The sequence below is a fragment of the Erinaceus europaeus genome, chromosome 17 (assembly GCF_950295315.1).
Source record: "Erinaceus europaeus chromosome 17, mEriEur2.1, whole genome shotgun sequence".
NCBI classification, from domain to species: Eukaryota; Metazoa; Chordata; class Mammalia; order Eulipotyphla; family Erinaceidae; genus Erinaceus; species Erinaceus europaeus.
Genome location: NC_080178.1, coordinates 3,530,364 through 3,548,847, shown reverse-complemented (window position 1 = coordinate 3,548,847; position 18,484 = coordinate 3,530,364). Strand labels below are relative to the sequence as shown.

Genomic DNA, 18,484 nt, shown 5'->3' with positions numbered 1-18,484 from the left:
ATTGAACCTGGGACATCAGAGCCTCAGGCTTAAAAGACTTTTTTTGCATAACCACTATGTTGTTTCCCCAGCCCCTACGCCTGGATTCTAAATTTTGAGTTTTCTTTCTCTTTTTTTTAATTTTTAAAAAGACTTTCTTTTTATTTTATTCATTTATTTTCCCTTTTTGTTGCCCTTGATGTCTTTTTTTTTTTTTTTTTTTAATTTTTTAACCAGAGCACTCTTCAGCTCTGGCTTATGGTGGTGGAGGGGATTGAACCTCGGACTTTGGAGCCTCAGGCATGAGAGGCTGTTTGCATAACCATTATGCTATCTACCCTCTGCCCGCTTTTCCTTCCTCCATTTCTTTTTCTCTCTCTTTCATTTGTTATATTAACAAGAGGCATAACCACAGTCTCACTCTGGAATATGTGATGCTGTGTCTCGACTTGCAGGTCCTGGGCACTAGCACTGTGCTGCAGAGCAGGCTGCCAAGATTATTTTCTGTCCCCTCAAAACTGTCTAGCCTGGCTTCTCAGGGCCATTACAGGGGCCCTCAGGCAGGCTTGTGCTTGAGCATGTCTTTTGGCTCCCATAGTTTTAGCCACCTCCCAACCTCCACACCCACAATGAACGGATGTCTTCTCTTTTTAAAAAATATTATTTATTTGTTTGCTTGTTTTGGATAGGGACAGACATTGAGACGGAAGGGAGTGGTCTGGGAGGTGGTGCAGTGTAAAGCATTGGACTCTCAAGTGTGACGTTCCAAGTTCAATCCCAGGCAGCACATGTACCAGAGAGACGTCTGGCTATTTCTCTCTCTCTTTTACCTAATATTAATTAATTAATTAATTAATTAATTCCCTTTTGTTGCCCTGTTTTATTGTTGTAGTTATTATTGTTGTTGATGTAGTTGTTGTATAGGACAGAGAGAAATGGAGAGAGGAGGGGAAGACGGAGAGGGGGAGAGAAAGACACCTGCAGACCTGCTTCACTGCCTGTGAAGCGACTCCCTTACAGGTGGGCAGCCAGGGGCTTGAACCGGGATCCTTATGCCAGTCCTTACACTTCGAGGCACCTGCGGCTTAACCCGCTGTGCTACTGCCCGCCTCCCTGGTTCTTTCTCTCTTTCCTATCTTTCTCATAAGTAAATAAATAAATAAATATTTAAAATGTAAAATTTTTTAATATTTATTTTTCCCTTTTGTTGCCCTTGTTTTTCAATGTTGTTATAGTTATTATTATTGTTGTTGATGTCATCGTTGTTAGATAGGACAGAGAGAAATGGAGAGAGGATGGGAAGGTAGAGAGGGGGAGAGAAAGACACCTGCAGACCTGCTTCACAACCTGTGAAGCGACTCCCCAGCAGGTGGGGAGCCAGGCTCCAACCGGGGTCCTTACACCGGTCCTTGTGCTTTGTGCCACGTGGGCTTAATCTGCTGCGCTACCGCCTGACTCCCAAATAAAATATTTTTTTAAAAAAGAGACAGAGAGAGGCCAGTCAATAAGGGGTGACACCCAAAAGTTCCAGATGCCACCAGGATGCTGGCTAGGCTTCCCTGGATTGAAGACCCCACCAGTGTGTCCTGGAGCTCAGCTTCCCCAGAGACCCACCCTACTAGGGAAAGAGAGAGGCAGACTGGGGGTATGGACCGACCAGTCAACGCCCATGTTCAGCGGGGAAGCAATTACAGAAGCCAGACCTTCTACCTTCTGCAACCCTCAACGACCCTGGGTCCATGCTCCCAGAGGGATAGAGAATGGGAAAGCTACCATGGGAGGGGGTGGGTTATGGGGATTGGGTGTTGGGAATTTTGTGGAGTTGTACCCCTCCTACCTTATGCTTTTGTTCACTAATCCTTTCTTAAATAAAAAATTAAAAAAAAAAAAAAGAAATAAACAGAAAAAAAAAAAGAGACAGAGACACCTGCAGCACTGCTTACTATTTGTGAAGCTTTCCCCCTGCAGGTGAGGACAGGAGCTTGAACCAGGGTCCTTGTGCACTCAACCAGGTGAGCCACACCTGGTCCTAGGTCTTCTCTCTTTTACAGCTCACAGCTCGGCCTGGGAGTCCTCATATGGAGGTCTGCCATTGTTTCTCCATGCTATTCCCCCCCCACGAGTCCCTCTAGAGCTAGACACTCCAGCTCTCACCCCCCCCCCTTTTATCATGAGAGAGATAGAGACAGTTAGGAGAACGCTGTTCTGCTCTGGCACACGGTTGTGTCAGAGACTGAAGCTGGGATTGTAGGCATGCAAATCCGCTATGCAGCCATTAGCCCACCTCTTGTCCCATCCCACCCCCACACTTTCTCTGCTGCCTTCTTCCTCTGTGACAGTCCCAGCATCCACCTTATCTCAGCAGGAAGCTGGACTTTGTCCCAGACTTTTCTCTGCACACTCTGTTCTGCTGTTGGCCTCCTAAATTTTTTTTTTTTTCTGTTTGTCTTTTCTCCCACTTCTTCACTTTCCTCTTTGCTTTACTCCCTGCCTCCCCTCCACACACATGGTGATGTAATACTGATTGACAAGAATATAAGAAATAAGGGTATAGTTCCTCACCACCCTACTATTAACGTTCGGTGTCCTTTCCCTTTCCCTGCTCAGTCTTTTTTTTTTTTTTCTTTCCCCTGTATGTTTGGTGGTAGGGATCATACCTAGGACCTCACGATAGCCTTGCTTTCATTCCCTGCTCTCTCTTTTTAAAGTTTATTTATTTTTATCTTTCCCTTTTGTTGCTTTTATTGGCATTGTTGTTATTATTGTTGTTATTGCTGCCTTTGTTGTTGGATAGGACAGAGAGACATCGAGAGAGGAGGGGAGACAGAGAGGGAGTGAAAGATGGACATCTGAAGATCTGCTTTCACTGCCTGTGAAGTGAACCCCCTGTAGGTGGGGAGCTGGGGGCTCGAACCAGGATCCTAATGCAGGTCCCTGCGCTTTGTGCCATGTGCGCTGAACCTGCTGCGCCACCGCCCAGCTCCCCCCCACCCCAGCTCTCTTCTTAAAATTCCCTTTAACATGCTGTTCCTGAATATCTCAGGCTTCTCCACCCCACCCCATCCCCCCGCTGGCTCTGTCCCAGCGCCTGCCTGCCCTTCTGCAGGGCTCTCTCATTAACTCGGTGTTCTCACTAATCTCCCCGCCTACACTCCCTCCCTCCACTGTCCAAAGGGCACATAGAGTAGGCTGAACAATGTTTTCTCTTAGTGTTATATTGAATTGTTGCTCTTTTGCTTAAAATCCTTACTGGCCTGTGGCACAGCTCCCGCCCAATGTGGGAAGACTTTAATAAGAAGCTGACTTGTGCAGCCAGGAGTTGGTGCCCTGGATAAAGCACTGGACTCTTAAGCATGAGATTCTGAGTTTGATTCCCAACATCACATGTGCTAGAGGGATGCTCTGGTTCTCTCTCCTTCTGTCCTAAATAAATAAGTAAGTAACAAGTGTTTTAAAGATATGGTTCCGTAGCCTCTGAAAAAAAAAAAGTGAACTTGGAAGCCAGGCAGTGCTGCATCTGGTTAAGTGCACACATCACGGTGCGCAAGGACCCAGGTTCAAGGCCCTGGTCCTCACCTGCAGGGGGAAAGCTTCATGAGTGGTGAAGCAGGGCTGCAGGTCTCTCTGTCTCTCTCCCTATCTTCCCCTTCCCTCTCAGTTTCTCTCTGTGTCTATCCGGTAATAAATAAATAGAAGTTTTTTAAAGATATTCATTCCTTTTTGTTGCCCTTGTTTATTGTTGCAGTTATTATTACTGTCATTGTTGTTGGATAGAACAGAGAGAAATGGAGAGAGGAGGGGGAGAGAAAGATAGACACCTGCAGACCTGCTTCACCACCTGTGAAGCAACCCCCTACAGGTGGGGAGCGCGGGACTTGAACTGGGATCCTTACGCCGGTCCTTTCACTTTGTGCCACCTGCACTTAACCTGTGCTACTGCCTGCCCAACTCCCTAAATAAAAGTTTTTTTTTTTCTAATTTTTATTTACTTATTCATTTCACTTTGTTGCCCTTCTTGTTTTATTGTTGTAGTTATTGTTATTGATGATGTCGTTGTTGGATAGGACAGAGAGAAATGTGCCGGGCTGGGCTAGCTTCACGGGCGGTAGAGAGATGACCAGGGACTCATGGCTGAGCTGGGAAGCAGTATCTCGTTTATTAATCAGATACATCGCCTTTGATGCATCTCTTCACCAGAGGTGGCAAGGGAAAGGAAATGACTAGGGGAGGGGGCGGAGCAAAAAGAGACCATGAACAGAACCTAGCAAGCTTCCATCTAACCAGTGGGGATTAACCAATACCCTGCAGGCAGGGCGGGACCCAGGTAAAACAGTGATTATGTAAAGAGACCACATTGTAAGTAATACAAGCGAACCTAATGTGATGATCAAAACAGAAGGTCTTAGAAGCAGAATTTAGAAGCAGACCAACATTTCCCCCTTTCTTTTTAACTAATGGCCATAGTATCAGGAGTGTGGGGTGAATAGAAACCTGTGTCGTACAGGCATTTCCAAAAGAACTGGCAGAAGAGATGGAGGAGCAAGTAAGAGAGCAGCAAGAACCAGTGTGATGCCAAGGGGAGGCCTGAGGGGGGCGTTTCCTGCCTCAAAGGGCAAAGCCTAGCTGGTGAAAGGGCATTTCTTGAATCTGGGGGTCTCCTAGTCAAGATCTCAAGATGCCTGCCTCCATGGGTGGCCAACACTATATCGTTTCTTCTCCAAAACAGAAGATTCCGGGTGCATCTGGGTGACAAGTCTAGCAGATGGAGACTTGTCTCAAGTGGCCTCCCCCAGGGCTCTGTTCTGGCTCCTACGCTATTTAATATTTACATCAATGACCTCCCAGAAACTTCTTCAAGGAAGTTCATCTACGCCGATGACATCTGCTGTGCAACTCAGGCATCCAAGTTCGACATCCTCGAGGAAACACTCACGAAAGACATGTCTCTGATATCTGATGACTGTAAAAAATGGCGACTAATCCCTAGCACTGCAAAAACGGTATCATCTGTTTTCCATCTACACCATGCCTCGGCCTCGCGTGAGCTTAATGTGCAGCTTGGCGATACGAGAATCCGGCATGAAGCCCAGCCAGTCTATCTTGGCATTACTCTCGATCGCACTCTGTCATTTCACGAACATCTCATAAAAACTGCAGCAAAGGTGGGCGCGAGGAATAACATCATTGCAAGACTGGCCAGCTCCTCATGGGGCGCGAGCGCTTCCACGCTACGATCATCCTCTCTGGCATTCTGCTATTCCACTGCAGAATACTGTGCCCCAGTATGGTTCCGTAGCCCCCATGTCCACTTGGTCGATTCCAAATTATATTCCTCCATGAGGATAATTTCTGGAACCATCTGTTCCACCCCGGTTCCATGGCTGCCAGTTCTTAGCAACATCGCCCCGCCAGATATTCGTCGGGATGCGGCATCATCTAAGTTCATTTCACACGTCTACGCTCGACCGGACCTGCCGATATACGCGGATATCTTCGCCCACCCTGTCCAACGCTTGACGTCTCGTCACCCAATCTGGTCCCCTACGCCTACACTGAACTTCTCTATTCCAGACTCTTGGAAACAGAGTTGGCAGTCAGCTGAGGTCAAGAACAAACACCTCATCACAGACCCCTGCAAGCGTCAACCCGGCTTGGACCTAGCACGTTATGATCGGGCCCTCCTCAATCGCTATGGAACAGGCCATGGCCGGTGCGCCGCTATGTTCCATCACTGGGGAGCCAGAGACGACCCGAACTGCCCCTGCGGCTCCAGACAGACTATGACCCACATAGTCAACGACTGCCACCTCTCCAGATTCAAAGGAGGTCTCGAAACTTTACATCAGGCTCAACCTGACGCTGTTGACTGGCTATGGAAGAAGGGCAAACGCTAGAAGAAGAAGAAGGGGCATCTATTGCTTCAAAGGGCGTTTCCTGCCTCTGGGGGCAGGACCTGCAGGTGAGGGGGCCTATAGAGTCCTAGCACTGCGCCCCTCCTCCACTTGCTTCTCGATGAAGAGTCAATGCCCCCCCCCCCCACTGTGGCCTCGGGAAGGAGGACAGGATGGAGACCTTGGCCCTTTATGTCTGCACCGGTCTTTAATAATGCTTTATTGACCGCTCAGTGAGCCCTGGAGGAGAGGAGGCTGATGGCACCTGCTCGGGGCCTGGCGAGGTTGGGACTAGGGCAAGGGCAGGATGCCTTTCCCATCCGGAGCTGGCACGTTAGGACTTGGGTTCCGAGAACAGAAGCTGGGTGCCGTGATGCTCACGGAACCGTCGAGGAGCCCACCCGGCTCTGCAGAAGCGAGGATCGGAGCCACAGTCTGGATCTTCAGAGGACGCCGCGAGGCCGCGGCTGGAGCCTGAGGTTTGCAGCCGGCGCCCTGAAGCGCCTCATTTGGGGAAGCCGGGACCCCGCTTGCGCACCCGCTGAGACCCTGCCGTCCAGAGTGGGCGGGGCCGGACCGCTCTCCGCGCGCACGCCACGCCCCTCTCCGGGGAGGCGCCTCCCGGTTGGCCGGACGGCGTCTACGTCACGGCCCCGCCCCGGCGCGCGCCCCGGCGCGTGCCCGCCCCCGGCGGCTGCCGCAGCCTCCGCTCGCCCGGCCGCAGCCTGCCGCCCGCGGAGTCCCAGCCGGCGCCCCCAGCGCCTCGACGTGGGCTCCTGGGCCGCGCCGGCGGGCAGGCGATGCTCCAGCCGCCCGGGCAGCCATGGAGGCCGAGGCGGGCGGCCTGGAGGAGCTGACGGACGAGGAGATGGCGGCGCTGGGCAAGGAGGAGCTGGTGCGGCGCCTGCGGCGGGAGGAGGCGGCGCGCCTGGCGGCGCTGGTGCAGCGGGGCCGCCTCATGCAGGAGGTGAACCGGCAGCTGCAAGGCCACCTGGGCGAGATCCGCGAGCTCAAGCAGCTCAACCGGCGCCTGCAGGCCGAGAACCGCGAGCTGCGCGACCTGTGCTGCTTCCTGGACTCGGAGCGCCAGCGGGGCCGCCGCGCCGCCCGCCAGTGGCAGCTCTTCGGGACCCAGGCGTCCCGGGCGGTGCGCGAGGACCTGGGCGGCTGCTGGCAGAAGCTGGCCGAGCTGGAGGGCCGCCAGGAGGAGCTGCTGCGGGAGAACCTGGCGCTCAAGGAGCTGTGCCTGGCGCTGGGCGAGGAGTGGGGGCCCCGCGGCGGCCCGGGGGGTGCGGGGGGCGCGGGCGCCGGGCCCACCCCCGAGCTCGCTCTGCCGCCTTGCGGGCCCCGCGACCTGGGCGACGGCAGCTCCAGCACCGGCAGCGTGGGCAGCCCGGACCAGCTGCCCCTGGCCTGCTCCCCTGATGACTGAGGACGCCCGTCGGCAGTGACCGGGGGCTGGCCTGGACTTGGCAGCCCCGGCCTGGAGCGGAGGGACTCGCTGGGGGCTAATAAACCGGGAAGGAAGCCGAGCCCGCCGCCTGGGCAGCGTCTGTTCGGGTCTCGCCGGGGCTGGGGCGAGGGTGGGGCTGGGGGACCTCGCTCCCCGGGGATAGCAGGGCGAAGGTGGTTGACTCCCCCTCCCCCCCGTCCACTTCAAGCCTGGGCTCAGCCCCGGCCCCCTCCCCCAGACCCTGGGACTCCGGCGACCCAGTCCCCGAGGTGGCTCCAGCTCCCTTCCCGGTTCCTTCCTGTGCTAGACAATGGGGGCAGGAAGCAGGTGTCTAGAACCCACTCGACTGCCGCCCCTGAGGCTGGAGGGGGCATAGCAGCGCCCCCCTGTGGCCCCGCCGGAGCACTGGGGGCCCCCAGGGACGCGGGTGGGGGGCGAGAATCCTCTGCTGGCATTCAACCGTCATCCATCCCGGGGCTGAGATAGGTGGTATCTATGGCATTTGTCAGTCAGAAAAACGGAGGTCCAGAATGATTCCCCGAAATGTGTCCAAGGTCATGCAGTGAGTCAGCCAGGCTGAGATCAAAGCCAGAGGCAAACACCCCCCCCCCCCCAACTTCTCCCTCCAGCCTGGGCTCTGAGCTTCAGGGACAGAGACCAGACCAGAGCTTGGAGTCTTTTATTCCATGTCGGCAGGTTTGTATAAAAATACTCTCTAGGAAAATAAATAGCAGCTGTCCTCGCTGTGGAGGCTTGGAAGCCCTGAGGCTCCTCAGAACTGGGACTTAGGGGTTAGCTCATCACGGGAGCCTCGGATGCCAGGTGGAGAGCCGGGCTCTGCCCTGGTTCTGTCACTGGTGCTGCTGACATGGGTCGGGGGTTAGTGTTCTAGGCTGGGGGGGGGGGTACCTCCTGTTGGGGTGGGGCTGCATGGACCACACAAGGAAGGGTAAGGGTAAGACTGCAGGGGGATTCAGGTTCTGGAAGCATCTACAGAGTCCCAGGAGCTGCCAGGAGTTCTCTCGCACAAGCGGGAGATATTTTGTCTGATTTAGCGCAAAGTATGCTAGAGAGACCAGCTCTGGGGACACGACTGGCAGCTCTGGGAGCCCCCCCCCCCCCCAGCTAGCTCTTTTGGGAACAAAAATACACTCAGTCTCCTCCAGAGGGACAGAGAAGAACCAGAGCTGGGGTCAGGAGTGGGACACAGTCCAGCCAGCTGGACCCAAAGGTCAAGGAGACAGTGGCTAAGGCGGCCCCCGGCAGGGCCGGGTGCCTCACAGAGCCAGGAGTGTGGGGGACCCCAGGGCATCTGAGGACAGGTCCCCACTGCTGCTGCTGCTCCTGCGGTGAGCTGAGGCACAGGGCTCAGGGGTGCTGGGGTAGGTGAACACCAGACTGGGGGTGAAGGGAGTCAGGGAGGGTGTGGTCATGAGTGTGGGGGTGTGCAGTGCTTCAGGTTCCAGGATAGACCCCTGGGAGAGTGAGATGCAAGGCACTGGACGGGAGGGGGCCGGGGGGCTGCTGGAGCTGGTGCCACCAGTGCAGTCACTGTCCTTGTCCCCGCTGGGGATCTTGCAGATGGGGCGGTGGGCCTCCAGCACCAGCTCCAGGCGCTCCTTCTGCTTCTGCAGCTCCTCAATCTCCCGCTGCAGCCCGGATTTCTCGTCCTCCAGCTTGTCAGTCTCCTGGAGGGGGCAGGATGCAAGAGTCAGGCGGAGGAAGGTCCAACAGGATCGACCCACCCATGGGGATGGCGGTGGGGGACGAGGGAGGAGGGTGGCTGGAGATGCTCCAGCAACCCTGGCCTACAACTCCCATGAGTCCTTGGGAGAAAGGCATGGCTCCCATCAGGCCCTGGGGGCATCTAGCCAGAGGCCGGCAGCTGGCTTCACTGGGTTGGGTGCTCACAGCCTATTTCCTGGGCTGGTAGGGAGACTTAACATCCTGGCAGCCCGGGGGTCTGGAAGCAGGCCAGGGTACCCACCGCCTGCAGGAAGTCGGTCAGCTCCTTCCTTCGGTTCCTGCACTTGGCCGCAGCTAACTTGTTCCTCTCTCGCCTCACTCGACGTCGCTCCTCCTCCTCAGGGCTGATCTGGGGAGAGCACAGGGGGACAGTGCGATGGCCCAGGGCCAGGACCCCCAAGCACCCATGGCAGCTCAGAGCAGTACGATTTCCTCTTGGCACCTGACTTCTAACGGTAGTGCTTTCCCCAAACTCAAAATGCAGTGTCCCCGCTCGTGGGAAGCCCCATAGACACCATCAGCCTGATTCCCCAGGCCTCCCCTAAGATGCCTCCCTCACCTCTGGGGAGTCTCTCCTTTGTTCCAATCCCAGAAGTCACCTTTCTCCTCTGAGCCCCTGGACCCAACCAAGGACTCCAATCTTTTCAGCCTCTTGAAAACCAGTGTCCCATCCCCAAGATCGACAGTGCTGGGAGGGGCTGGGAGGGGTGCTAGTCACAGGGCACCTGTGGGTGCCAGCTCAGCACTTTGCATGGAGCTGGGGTCTCATGGACTTGCATAGATTGTCTTCCTCCCTTTCTATTGTGGACAGAGATTGAAAGGGAGAGAGAGGGAGAGAAAAGGAAAGACATCTGCAGCACTACTTCAGCACTCATAAAGTGTCCCTCCAGCATGCAGGTGGGGGCTGGGGGCTTGAACTCAGGTCCTTGTGAATGATAATATGTGTGCTCTACTGGGGGTATCCCTGCATAGATTTTTTTAAAGATATTTTTTATTATTTATTTATTTTCCCTTTTGTTGCCCTTGTTGTTTAACATTGTTGTGGTTATCGATGTCATTGTTGTTGGATAGGACAGAGAGAAATGGAGAGAGGAGGGGAAGACAGAGAGGGGGAGAGAAAGACAGACACCTGCAGACTTGATTCACCGCTTGTGAAGCGACTTCCCTACAGGTGGGGAGCCGGGGGCTCGAAACGGGATTCTTACGCCAGTCCTTGTGCTTTGCGTCATGTGCGCTTAACCCACTGTGCCACCACCCGACTCCCCCCTGCATAGATTTTTAAAGTCATTTCAAGGAGGGAAGGGGAGAGGAAAGAGATCAGGACACTGGCTCTGGCATATGGACATCACCCACCGTATTACCTCCCTGGCCCTTAGAAATTGCTTAACTTTCCATGTAAGGAACCGAGGCCCAGGGAAGGTGAAGAACTCCTTAATAGTTTCAGAAAAGGGTGTGCCTTGCATGCTTGAGGCCATGGGTTTGATCCCCAGCACCACACGAAAGCAAAAGATAAAGTGAGAGCTCTGGGGAGGCTGCCACTTTACCACACACCTTACCTTGGCCCCTGTCCTGGGGCCTCCTCCCCAAGTCCCTATCCCCCATCCCCATCCCCTTCCGTCCCCATCCCCCCCCCAGTCCCCATCCCCATACTGGAGCTGAGCTGGAGCCAGAGTCATGCACTCCTGAACCACCACTGTCACCCAGGCCAAAAGGCCACAGGCACAAGGCGAGGGGCCCCTCCCTTAAAGGGCCTCCACATCTGACATCTCACATCTGTCTGTGTGTTTGGGGGAGGATTTTGTTAGGGACTGAGGGCTGGGGCCCCGGTGTGGAGGCAGGGATCTGTCCACTCTGACATAGGACACTGAGGGTCTTCTGGCTCACGAACTCATGCCTGCAAGTACAATGCTCTAACCATTGTGAGCCTCCTCGGCTGCCCATTCTGCTTCCTGCTGTCTCCACGAGAGCATGTGGCCTGACGGTCAGTGTCCAGCTTTTGAGACAGACGGGCAGCCCAGCCTCTTACTACACCTGTGCTCTGGAGCCAGTGACTTTGGGACACGAGGCCTTATGGGGAAAACCAGAGGCTGTTCCCGCAGAGGGCTTCTGTGATGGCTAAATGGATGGGAACAGGCTGGGAAGGGGCTGAAGGGAAGCCCCTTCTCTGTCCCGTCCCCAGCAGTGGGTAACAGAAGCCCGTGCTCTCTAGAGGGGGCCCTCTCCGATCCTTGCACACACCCCTCCCTGTGTACCCTTCTCACTCCTGCCCTCCCTATACCCAGAATGTCCTTTCCTCCATCTCTAGGGAGAGCCTACCATTCTTCTAGGCAATACTCCTCCACCTCCGGGAAGCTCTCCCTGATTCAGAAATGCCCTTTGCCCTGGGGTCTACACAGAGGCTCCTGTCACTTTTCAAGAGTCACTGACACCGCCCCCCCGCCCCCCCTGTGAGTGTTCTCCTTTGGGGAGAGAGCTTTTGTTTGTTTTAATTTTAATTAATTTTTAAATTAATTTTTTTTGTTTATTTGTTTCTTGTTTTACCAGAGCACTGCTCAGCTCTGGCTTGTGATGGTGTTGGGGACTGAACCTGGGACCTTGGAGTCTCAGGCCTGAGAACTGGTGTGCATGACCATATACTCTCTACCCCCAGCTGGAAGAGCTTATTCTCTGTACCCTTGCCCACCCACCTCCACTCCCTGCACACACACCCCATCAGAACCAGGGCAAGGCTTCTGCTCCTTACCTGTTCACACGGCCGCCGCCGCACCCCTGGGGGTGGCCCCAGGGCCCGGATGACCCCTGGCCGGGGCTGTGGGGGGCTGTAGGAGGGGTAGGCTAGAGGCCTGGGGTAGCTGGGCCCCAGGAAGTGAGGCTGCACCATCCACTGCAGCTCCTGGCTTCCGCTCACGGCGTTGACGCTTGGCACAAAGTGGAATTTCTGTGGGTGAGACACAGCCACATGAGGTCCTGGCCTGGGGGATGGGCGGCGGGGGGGAAGGGCTTGGGGCTGGGGAGCTGCATTACCACCCATACTCAGAGCAGCCTCAGTCTCAGAGGCCAGAAAGAGCAGTTTGGCCAACTGACAAACTTGGTTCCAAGTCCCTGCTTGGATGGTTGGGTGGCTTGCGCAGGTCACTCAGCCTCTCTGGGCCTTCTTTGCATCAAAGCCAGTACTGGGAAACCGTGACTTTAGGTGTCCTCCCATCACTTGCTCTCTGGGTCTCTGACTCATGTCGCTTCATTAGCAGATAAGAAGACAGCTATAGGGAGTCGGGCGGTAGTGCGGTGGGTGAAGTGCGCATGGTGCAAAACGCAAGGACTGGCGTAAGTACCCCGGTTTGAACCCCCGGCTCCCCACCTGCAGGGGAGGCGCTTCACAGGCAGTGAAGCAGGTCTGCAGGTGTCTGTCTTTCTCTCCCACTCTCTGTCTTCCCCTCCTCTCTCCATTTCTCTCTGTCCTATCCAACAACAACGACATCATTAACTACAACAATAAAACAGCAAGGGCAACAAAAGGGAAGATAAATAAGTATAATAAAAAATTAAAAAAAAATATATATGAAAACAGCTGTTCAGAGAAAGAGTCAGAAGGTAGGCAGCTGAGTGACCAGGAGGTGGCGAAATGGAGAACGCACTGGACTCTCAAACATAGGGGCCTGAGTTTGATCCCTGGTCCTGCATGAATGATATCCTGGTTCTTACTCTCCTTCAATAATATATACAGATACTTTAAAAATGGGAAGTGGGGTTAGCGTCCAGGTGACCAGACGGGACTAGCGGACCCCTGTGCCATCCTGAGGCCTGTCTGTGGGAAGAACTTCCTTACAGCTCCAGACCCTGTGATGGCAGAGACACTTGTGACACTGTGATGGTGGGTGGCCACGCCCGTCTTGCTTGGGAAACTTAGCTCAGCCACTTACAGACTGTGGCCCTGGGCACGTGACGTGATTGCTATGTACCTCAGTTTCCCAACCTGATTTTATTTCATTTTTTAAAAATATAGATTACCCGGTTTGAACCCCGGCTCTCCACCTGCAGGGGAGTCGCTTCACAGGCGGTGAAGCAGGTCTGCAGGTGTCTATCTTTCTCTCCTCCTCTCTGTCTTCCCCTCCCTCTTTCCATTTCTCTCTTTCCTATCCAACAACAACAACAACAACAATAATAACTACAACAATAAAACAACAAGGGCAACAAAAGGGAAAAAATAAAAATAAAAAAAAAAAATAAAAAAAAAATATAGATTACCACCAGGGTTATTGCTGGGGCTCGGTGCAGGTATTAGGAATCCAAATGCACTGCTCCCATTTTTCTTGGTTTTCTTTCTATTTTTAAAAATTCTTTTCCCTTCTGTTGCCCTTGTTGTTTATTGTTGTTATTATTATTGCTGTCCTTGTTGTTGGATAGGACAAAGAAAATGCAGAGAGGAGGGGAAGACAGAGGGGGAGAGAAAGACAGACACCTGCAGACCTGCTTGTGAAGCGACTCCCCTACAGGTAGGGAGCTGGGGGCTCGAACTGAGGTCCTTGCGCTTCCTGCCACATGCGCTTAACCCGCTGTGGGCCCCTTTCTTTCTATTTTTACTGGATGGGACAGAGAAACATTGAAAGAGGAAGGAGAGAAAGACAGAGCTATTTCACTGCACATAAAACATCCCCTCTGCAGGTGGGGAGCAGAGGCTCAGGCCGGGTTCTTGCACATGGTAACATGTATGCTTAATCAGGTGCACCACCGCCCAGCCCCCCAATCTGATTTTACACTATGTGCTTATTTACTTATTGTTGTTGATAGAATGAGAAGAGAGGGATAGAGAGGGAAAGTTTCCTTCAGTGCAGTGGGGGTCAGGCTCGAACTTGCGTAACACAAATGACAAAGCAGTGCATTTCAAGTGGGCTATTTTGCCAAACCTCCTAATTTTATTTTTTAATTGTAGATTTGTTGTTGCTGTAAATCACACACACACACACACACACACACACACACACACACACACACACACACACTACTAGTGCATCATTCTAGTTGGTGTGGGAATTACTCAGGACCTCACACACACAGACCCTGAACCTTGCCCCGAGCCACCTCCCTGCCCCCCCCCATTTTCATTTTCACTATCATCACAGTTGAGGACTGAACATCTCACTGATGCCAAGAAGTGTCTCCCCACTTTTTAAAAATGTTTACTTACTATTGGACAGAAAAAAATTGAAAGGGGAGGGAGAGACAGAGAAGGAGAGAGACAGAGACACCTGCAGCCCTGCTTCACCATTTGTGAAGCTTTCCCCCTATCGGTGAGGACCAAGGGCTTGAACTCAGGCCCTTGTGCACAGTAGAGTATGTACTTAACCAGGTGCACCACTGCCTGGTCCTGGCGTGTCCCCCTTTTTACAGTTTAAAATATTTATTCCCTTTTGTTGCCCTTGTTGTTTTACTGTTGTAGTTATTATTGTTGTTGTTATTGATGTCGTTGTTGTTGGATAGGACAGAGTAATGGAGAGAGGAGGGGAAGACAGAGAGGGGGAGAGAAAGACAGACACCTGCAGACCTGCTTCACCACCTGTGAAGCGACTCCCCTGCAGGTGGGGAGCCGGGGGCTCGAACCAGGATCCTTACACAGGTCCTTGTGCATTGCATTATGTGCGCTTAACCCACTGTGCTACCACCCAACTCCCTTTTTTACAGTTCTTATAGAGACAGAGAAATTGAGAGGGAAGCAGGAGGTGGAGGAGAAACAGAGAGATGCCTGCAGCCCTGCTCTGCCACTCATGAAGCTTCCCCTGTACAGGCGGGGACTGGGAGCTGGGGGCTGGATCCCTGAGCACTCTGATGAATGAATGCGCTGTATTGGGCACGCCACCACCTGGGCACTAAAAAGAGCCACTTAGTAGCTTTGGAATCAAAGTTTAGGGGCCAGGTGGTGGCGCACCTGGTTAAGTGCTCACATTGCAGTGCAAAAGGCCGCAGGTTCAAGCCCCTTGTCCCTACCTACAGGAAAAAAGCTTCACAAGTGGTGAAGCAGGGCTGTAGGTGTCTCTCTGTCTCTCTCTCTCTCTCTCCCTACCTTCCCTTCCCCTCTCAATTTCTCTGTCTCTATCTAATAATAAATACATAAATAAATATAAAAAAGGAAATTAAAAAAAGAAAGTCTTAATTAAAAAAAAAAGCTTAAAGGGTCAGGTGGTGGTGCACCTGGCTGAATGCATATGTTACTATGCTCAAGGAACCAGGTTCGAGCCCCTGGTCCTCACCAGCAGGGGGAAAGCTTCAGGAGTGGTGAAGCAGAGCTGCAGGTGTCTCTGCCCTCTTCTTCTCTCTTCTCCCTCTCAATTTCTCTGTTTCTATCCAATAATGAATTAATTTAAAAAAATCAGGAGTCGGGCGGTAGCGCAGCGGGTTAAGCACACTTGGTGCAAAGCGCAAGGACCAGCATAAGGATCCCGGTTCGAGCCCCCGGCTCCCCACCTGCAGGGGAGTCACTTCACAGGCGGTGAAGCAGGTCTGCAGGTGTCTGTCTTTCTCTCCCCCTCTCTGTCTTCCCCTCCTCTCTCCATTTCTCTCTGTCCTAGCCAACAACGACGACATCAATAACAAGAACAATAATAACTACAACAGTAAAACAACAAGGGCAACAAAAGGGAATAAATAAATAAATATTAAAAATATATTTATATGGACCGACCAGTCAACGCCCATGTTCAGCGGGGAAGCAATGACAGAAGCCAGACCTTCTACCTTCTGCAACCCACAATGACCCTGGGTCCATGCTCCCAGAGGGATAGAGAATGGGAAAGCTATCGGGGGAGGGTGTGGGATATGGAGATTGGGCGGTGGGAATTGTGTGGAGTTGTACCCCTCCTACCCTATGGTTTTTTTAATTAATCCTTCTTTAAATAAAAAAAATAAAAAAAGGGCAACAAAAGGAAAAATAAATATATTTAAAAAATAAAAAAATATATATATATTTAAAAAAAAGAAAGAAAGAAATCGAAGCTTAGGGGCCAGGTGGTGATGCACTGGTTGAGTGCACATTACAATGTGTGAGCACGTGGCTTCAAGCCCCTGGTCCCATCTGCAGGGGAAGCTTCACAATTTTGGGAAACAGTGCTGTAGATCTCTCCCCTTAGTCTCCCCCTCCCCTCTCAATTTCTCTATCCAAAATAAATAAAGAAATATTAAAAAAAGAAATCAAAGCTTAACTGGCAGTTTGTCAAATATAAATTTATGGTATACCTTTTTTTAAAAAAAATGGAATCTTTTTTTCACTTAAAAAAAGTCATCTGTTTCTTATTGACATTCCAATCAGAATAGAAGTTATTAGAATCTAGCTGAGACCCTAGGTGCTTGTCAATTGATTCTGCAGTCTGGAGTCAAGCTTTGTTTATCAATATGCCCCATCAATCCCCATCTGCTTTAGATATGTCCCTTCTTAGATGCAGCAAAACTCATATCTAGTGGTCCAGGAGGTGGCGCAGTAGCTAAAGCATTTGATTCTCAAGCAGGAGGTACCAGGTTCAGTCCCTGGCAGCACATGTACCAGAATGATGTCTGTTTCCTTCGCTTTCTCCTCCTATCTTTCTCATAAATAAATAAAATCTTAAAAAAGAGAAATATTTATATAGGGGCCAGAAGGTGGGGCACCTGGTTAAGTGCATGTGCTACCATGTCTGGTTCTTTCTCTCTCTCCTCCTATCTTTCTCATTAATAAATAAATAAAATATTAAAAAATAAAAGATATATATCTAACAAGAATCTCTGAGTTGCAGAATAGGATTTATTCTGAACCTATCTAAAAGCTTTTGTCCACTAATTAAATAAGAATAAGCACAGGTTTTGTTTGTTTGTTTATTCAGGGTTGGTGAGATGGTATAATGGTTAGGTAAAAGACTTGCATGCCTGAAATCTGAAGTCCCAGGTTCACTCCCCAGCACCACCATAAGCCAGAGCTGAGCAGGGCCTATCTGACTGATCTATGGAGCCAGGGAAACAGCTCAAAAGGCAGAGTGTACGCCTGGCACTGCACGTAACAGAGTCATGCTCTGGCTTCTCTCCCTCCCTCCCCCTCTCCTTCTTATAAGATAAATACATCTAGAGGCTGCGTGGCGGCACATCTGCTCCAATGTACACATAACAGTGCGTGAGGACTCAGGTCCAAGCCCCCCAGTCATCCGCTGTGGCAGGGAAGCTTCCTAAGTGGTAGAGCAGTGTTGCAGGCCCCTTCCTCTGTCTCTCTCTTCACCCCTATCTTCCCCCTTCCCTCAATTTCTCTGTCTGTATCCAAAATAGGTAGACAGGTAGACAGATCTTTAGAAATATTTATATAGTGGTCTGGGAGATAGCACAGTGGATAAAGCATTGGACTCTCAAGCATGAGGTCCTGAGTTCAGTCTGTTTCCTTCTCTCTCTCCTCCTATCTTTCTCGTAAATAAATAAAATCTTAAGAAAAGAAATATTTATATAGGGGCCAGGAGGTGGGGCACCTGGTTAAGTGCATGTGCTGCCATGCACAAAGACCTGAGTTCAAGCCCCTGGTCCCCACCTGCAGGAGGATAGCTATAGGAGCATAGTGATGAAGCAGTACTACAGGTGTTTCTCTCTCTAGCCTCCATTCCCTTTCAATTTCTCTCTTCCTATATAATATATACGGGGGAGAGAGAGAGAGAGGAGGGAGAGGAGGGAGAGGGAGAGGGAGGGGGAGAGAGAGAGGGAGAGGGAGAGAGAAGGAAAGAGGAGGAGAGGGAGAGAGAGAGAGAGAGAAGGAAAGAGGAGGAGAGGGAGAGAGAGAGAGGGAAAGAGGGGGAGAAGGAGAGGGAGAGGGAGAGAGAGAGAGAGAGAGAAAGAGGAGGAGAGGGAGAGGGAGAGAGGGAGGGGGAGAGAGGGAGAGGGAGAGAGAGAGGGAGAGAGAGAGGGAGAGAGGAGGGAGAGGGGGAGAGAGGGAGAGGGAGGGAGAGGAGGGAGAGGGAGGGGGAGAGAGAGAGGGGGAGAGAGGGAGAGGGAGAGAGAGAGAGGGAGAGGAAGAGAGGAGGGAGAGGGGGAGAGAGGGAGAGGGAGAGAGAGAGAGGGAAAGAGGGGGAGAAGGAGAGGGAGAGGGAGAGAGAGAGAGAGAAAGAGGAGGAGAGGGAGAGGGAGAGAGGGAGGGGGAGAGAGGGAGAGGGAGAGAGAGAGAGGGAGAGGAAGAGAGGAGGGAGAGGGGGAGAGAGGGAGAGGGAGGGAGAGGAGGGAGAGGGAGAGGGAGGGGGAGAGAGAGAGGGAGAGGGAGAGAGAAGGAAAGAGGAGGAAAGAGGAGGAGAGGGAGAGAGAGAGAGAGAGAGAGAAGGAAAGAGGAGGAGAGGGAGAGAGAGAGAGGGAAAGAGGGGGAGAAGGAGAGGGAGAGGGAGAGAGAGAGAGAGAGAGAAAGAGGAGGAGAGGGAGAGGGAGAGAG

General features: G+C 52.3%; 3 protein-coding genes across 3 annotated transcripts in view; 2 read left to right on the top strand and 1 right to left on the bottom strand.

Annotated features, from left to right (window-relative positions):
• Nucleotides 1–3,873, top strand: part of MUS81 (MUS81 structure-specific endonuclease subunit) — a 39,033-nt gene extending 35,160 nt beyond the window's left edge. Inside the window, exon 14 of the mRNA XM_060176011.1 lies at nucleotides 3,754–3,873. Coding sequence (XP_060031994.1) covers nucleotides 3,754–3,858 — 105 coding nt within the window. The 3' untranslated portion in view covers nucleotides 3,859–3,873. The remainder of the gene's footprint in view (nucleotides 1–3,753) is intronic.
• Nucleotides 3,874–6,556: 2,683 nt separating this feature from the next.
• Nucleotides 6,557–7,402, top strand: CCDC85B (coiled-coil domain containing 85B). The gene has a single exon (XM_060176028.1). It carries the CDS (start codon nucleotides 6,694–6,696, stop codon nucleotides 7,300–7,302), a length of 609 nt encoding a protein of 202 aa, XP_060032011.1. The 5' UTR covers nucleotides 6,557–6,693; the 3' UTR covers nucleotides 7,303–7,402.
• Nucleotides 7,403–7,986: 584 nt separating this feature from the next.
• The window catches only part of FOSL1 (FOS like 1, AP-1 transcription factor subunit), a 14,213-nt gene continuing 3,715 nt past the window's right edge, over nucleotides 7,987–18,484 (bottom strand). The window contains exons 2-4 of the mRNA XM_060176027.1: nucleotides 11,813–12,007; nucleotides 9,311–9,418; nucleotides 7,987–9,011 (exon numbers count right to left, since the gene is read on the bottom strand). Coding sequence (XP_060032010.1) covers nucleotides 8,601–9,011; nucleotides 9,311–9,418; nucleotides 11,813–12,007 — 714 coding nt within the window. The 3' untranslated portion in view covers nucleotides 7,987–8,600. The remainder of the gene's footprint in view (nucleotides 9,012–9,310; nucleotides 9,419–11,812; nucleotides 12,008–18,484) is intronic.

Bases quoted from the DNA above. Each gene is read 5' to 3' on its own strand.
- CCDC85B (XM_060176028.1), top strand. From the start codon at position 6,694: ATGGAGGCCGAGGCGGGCGGCCTGGAGGAGCTGACGGACGAGGAGATG.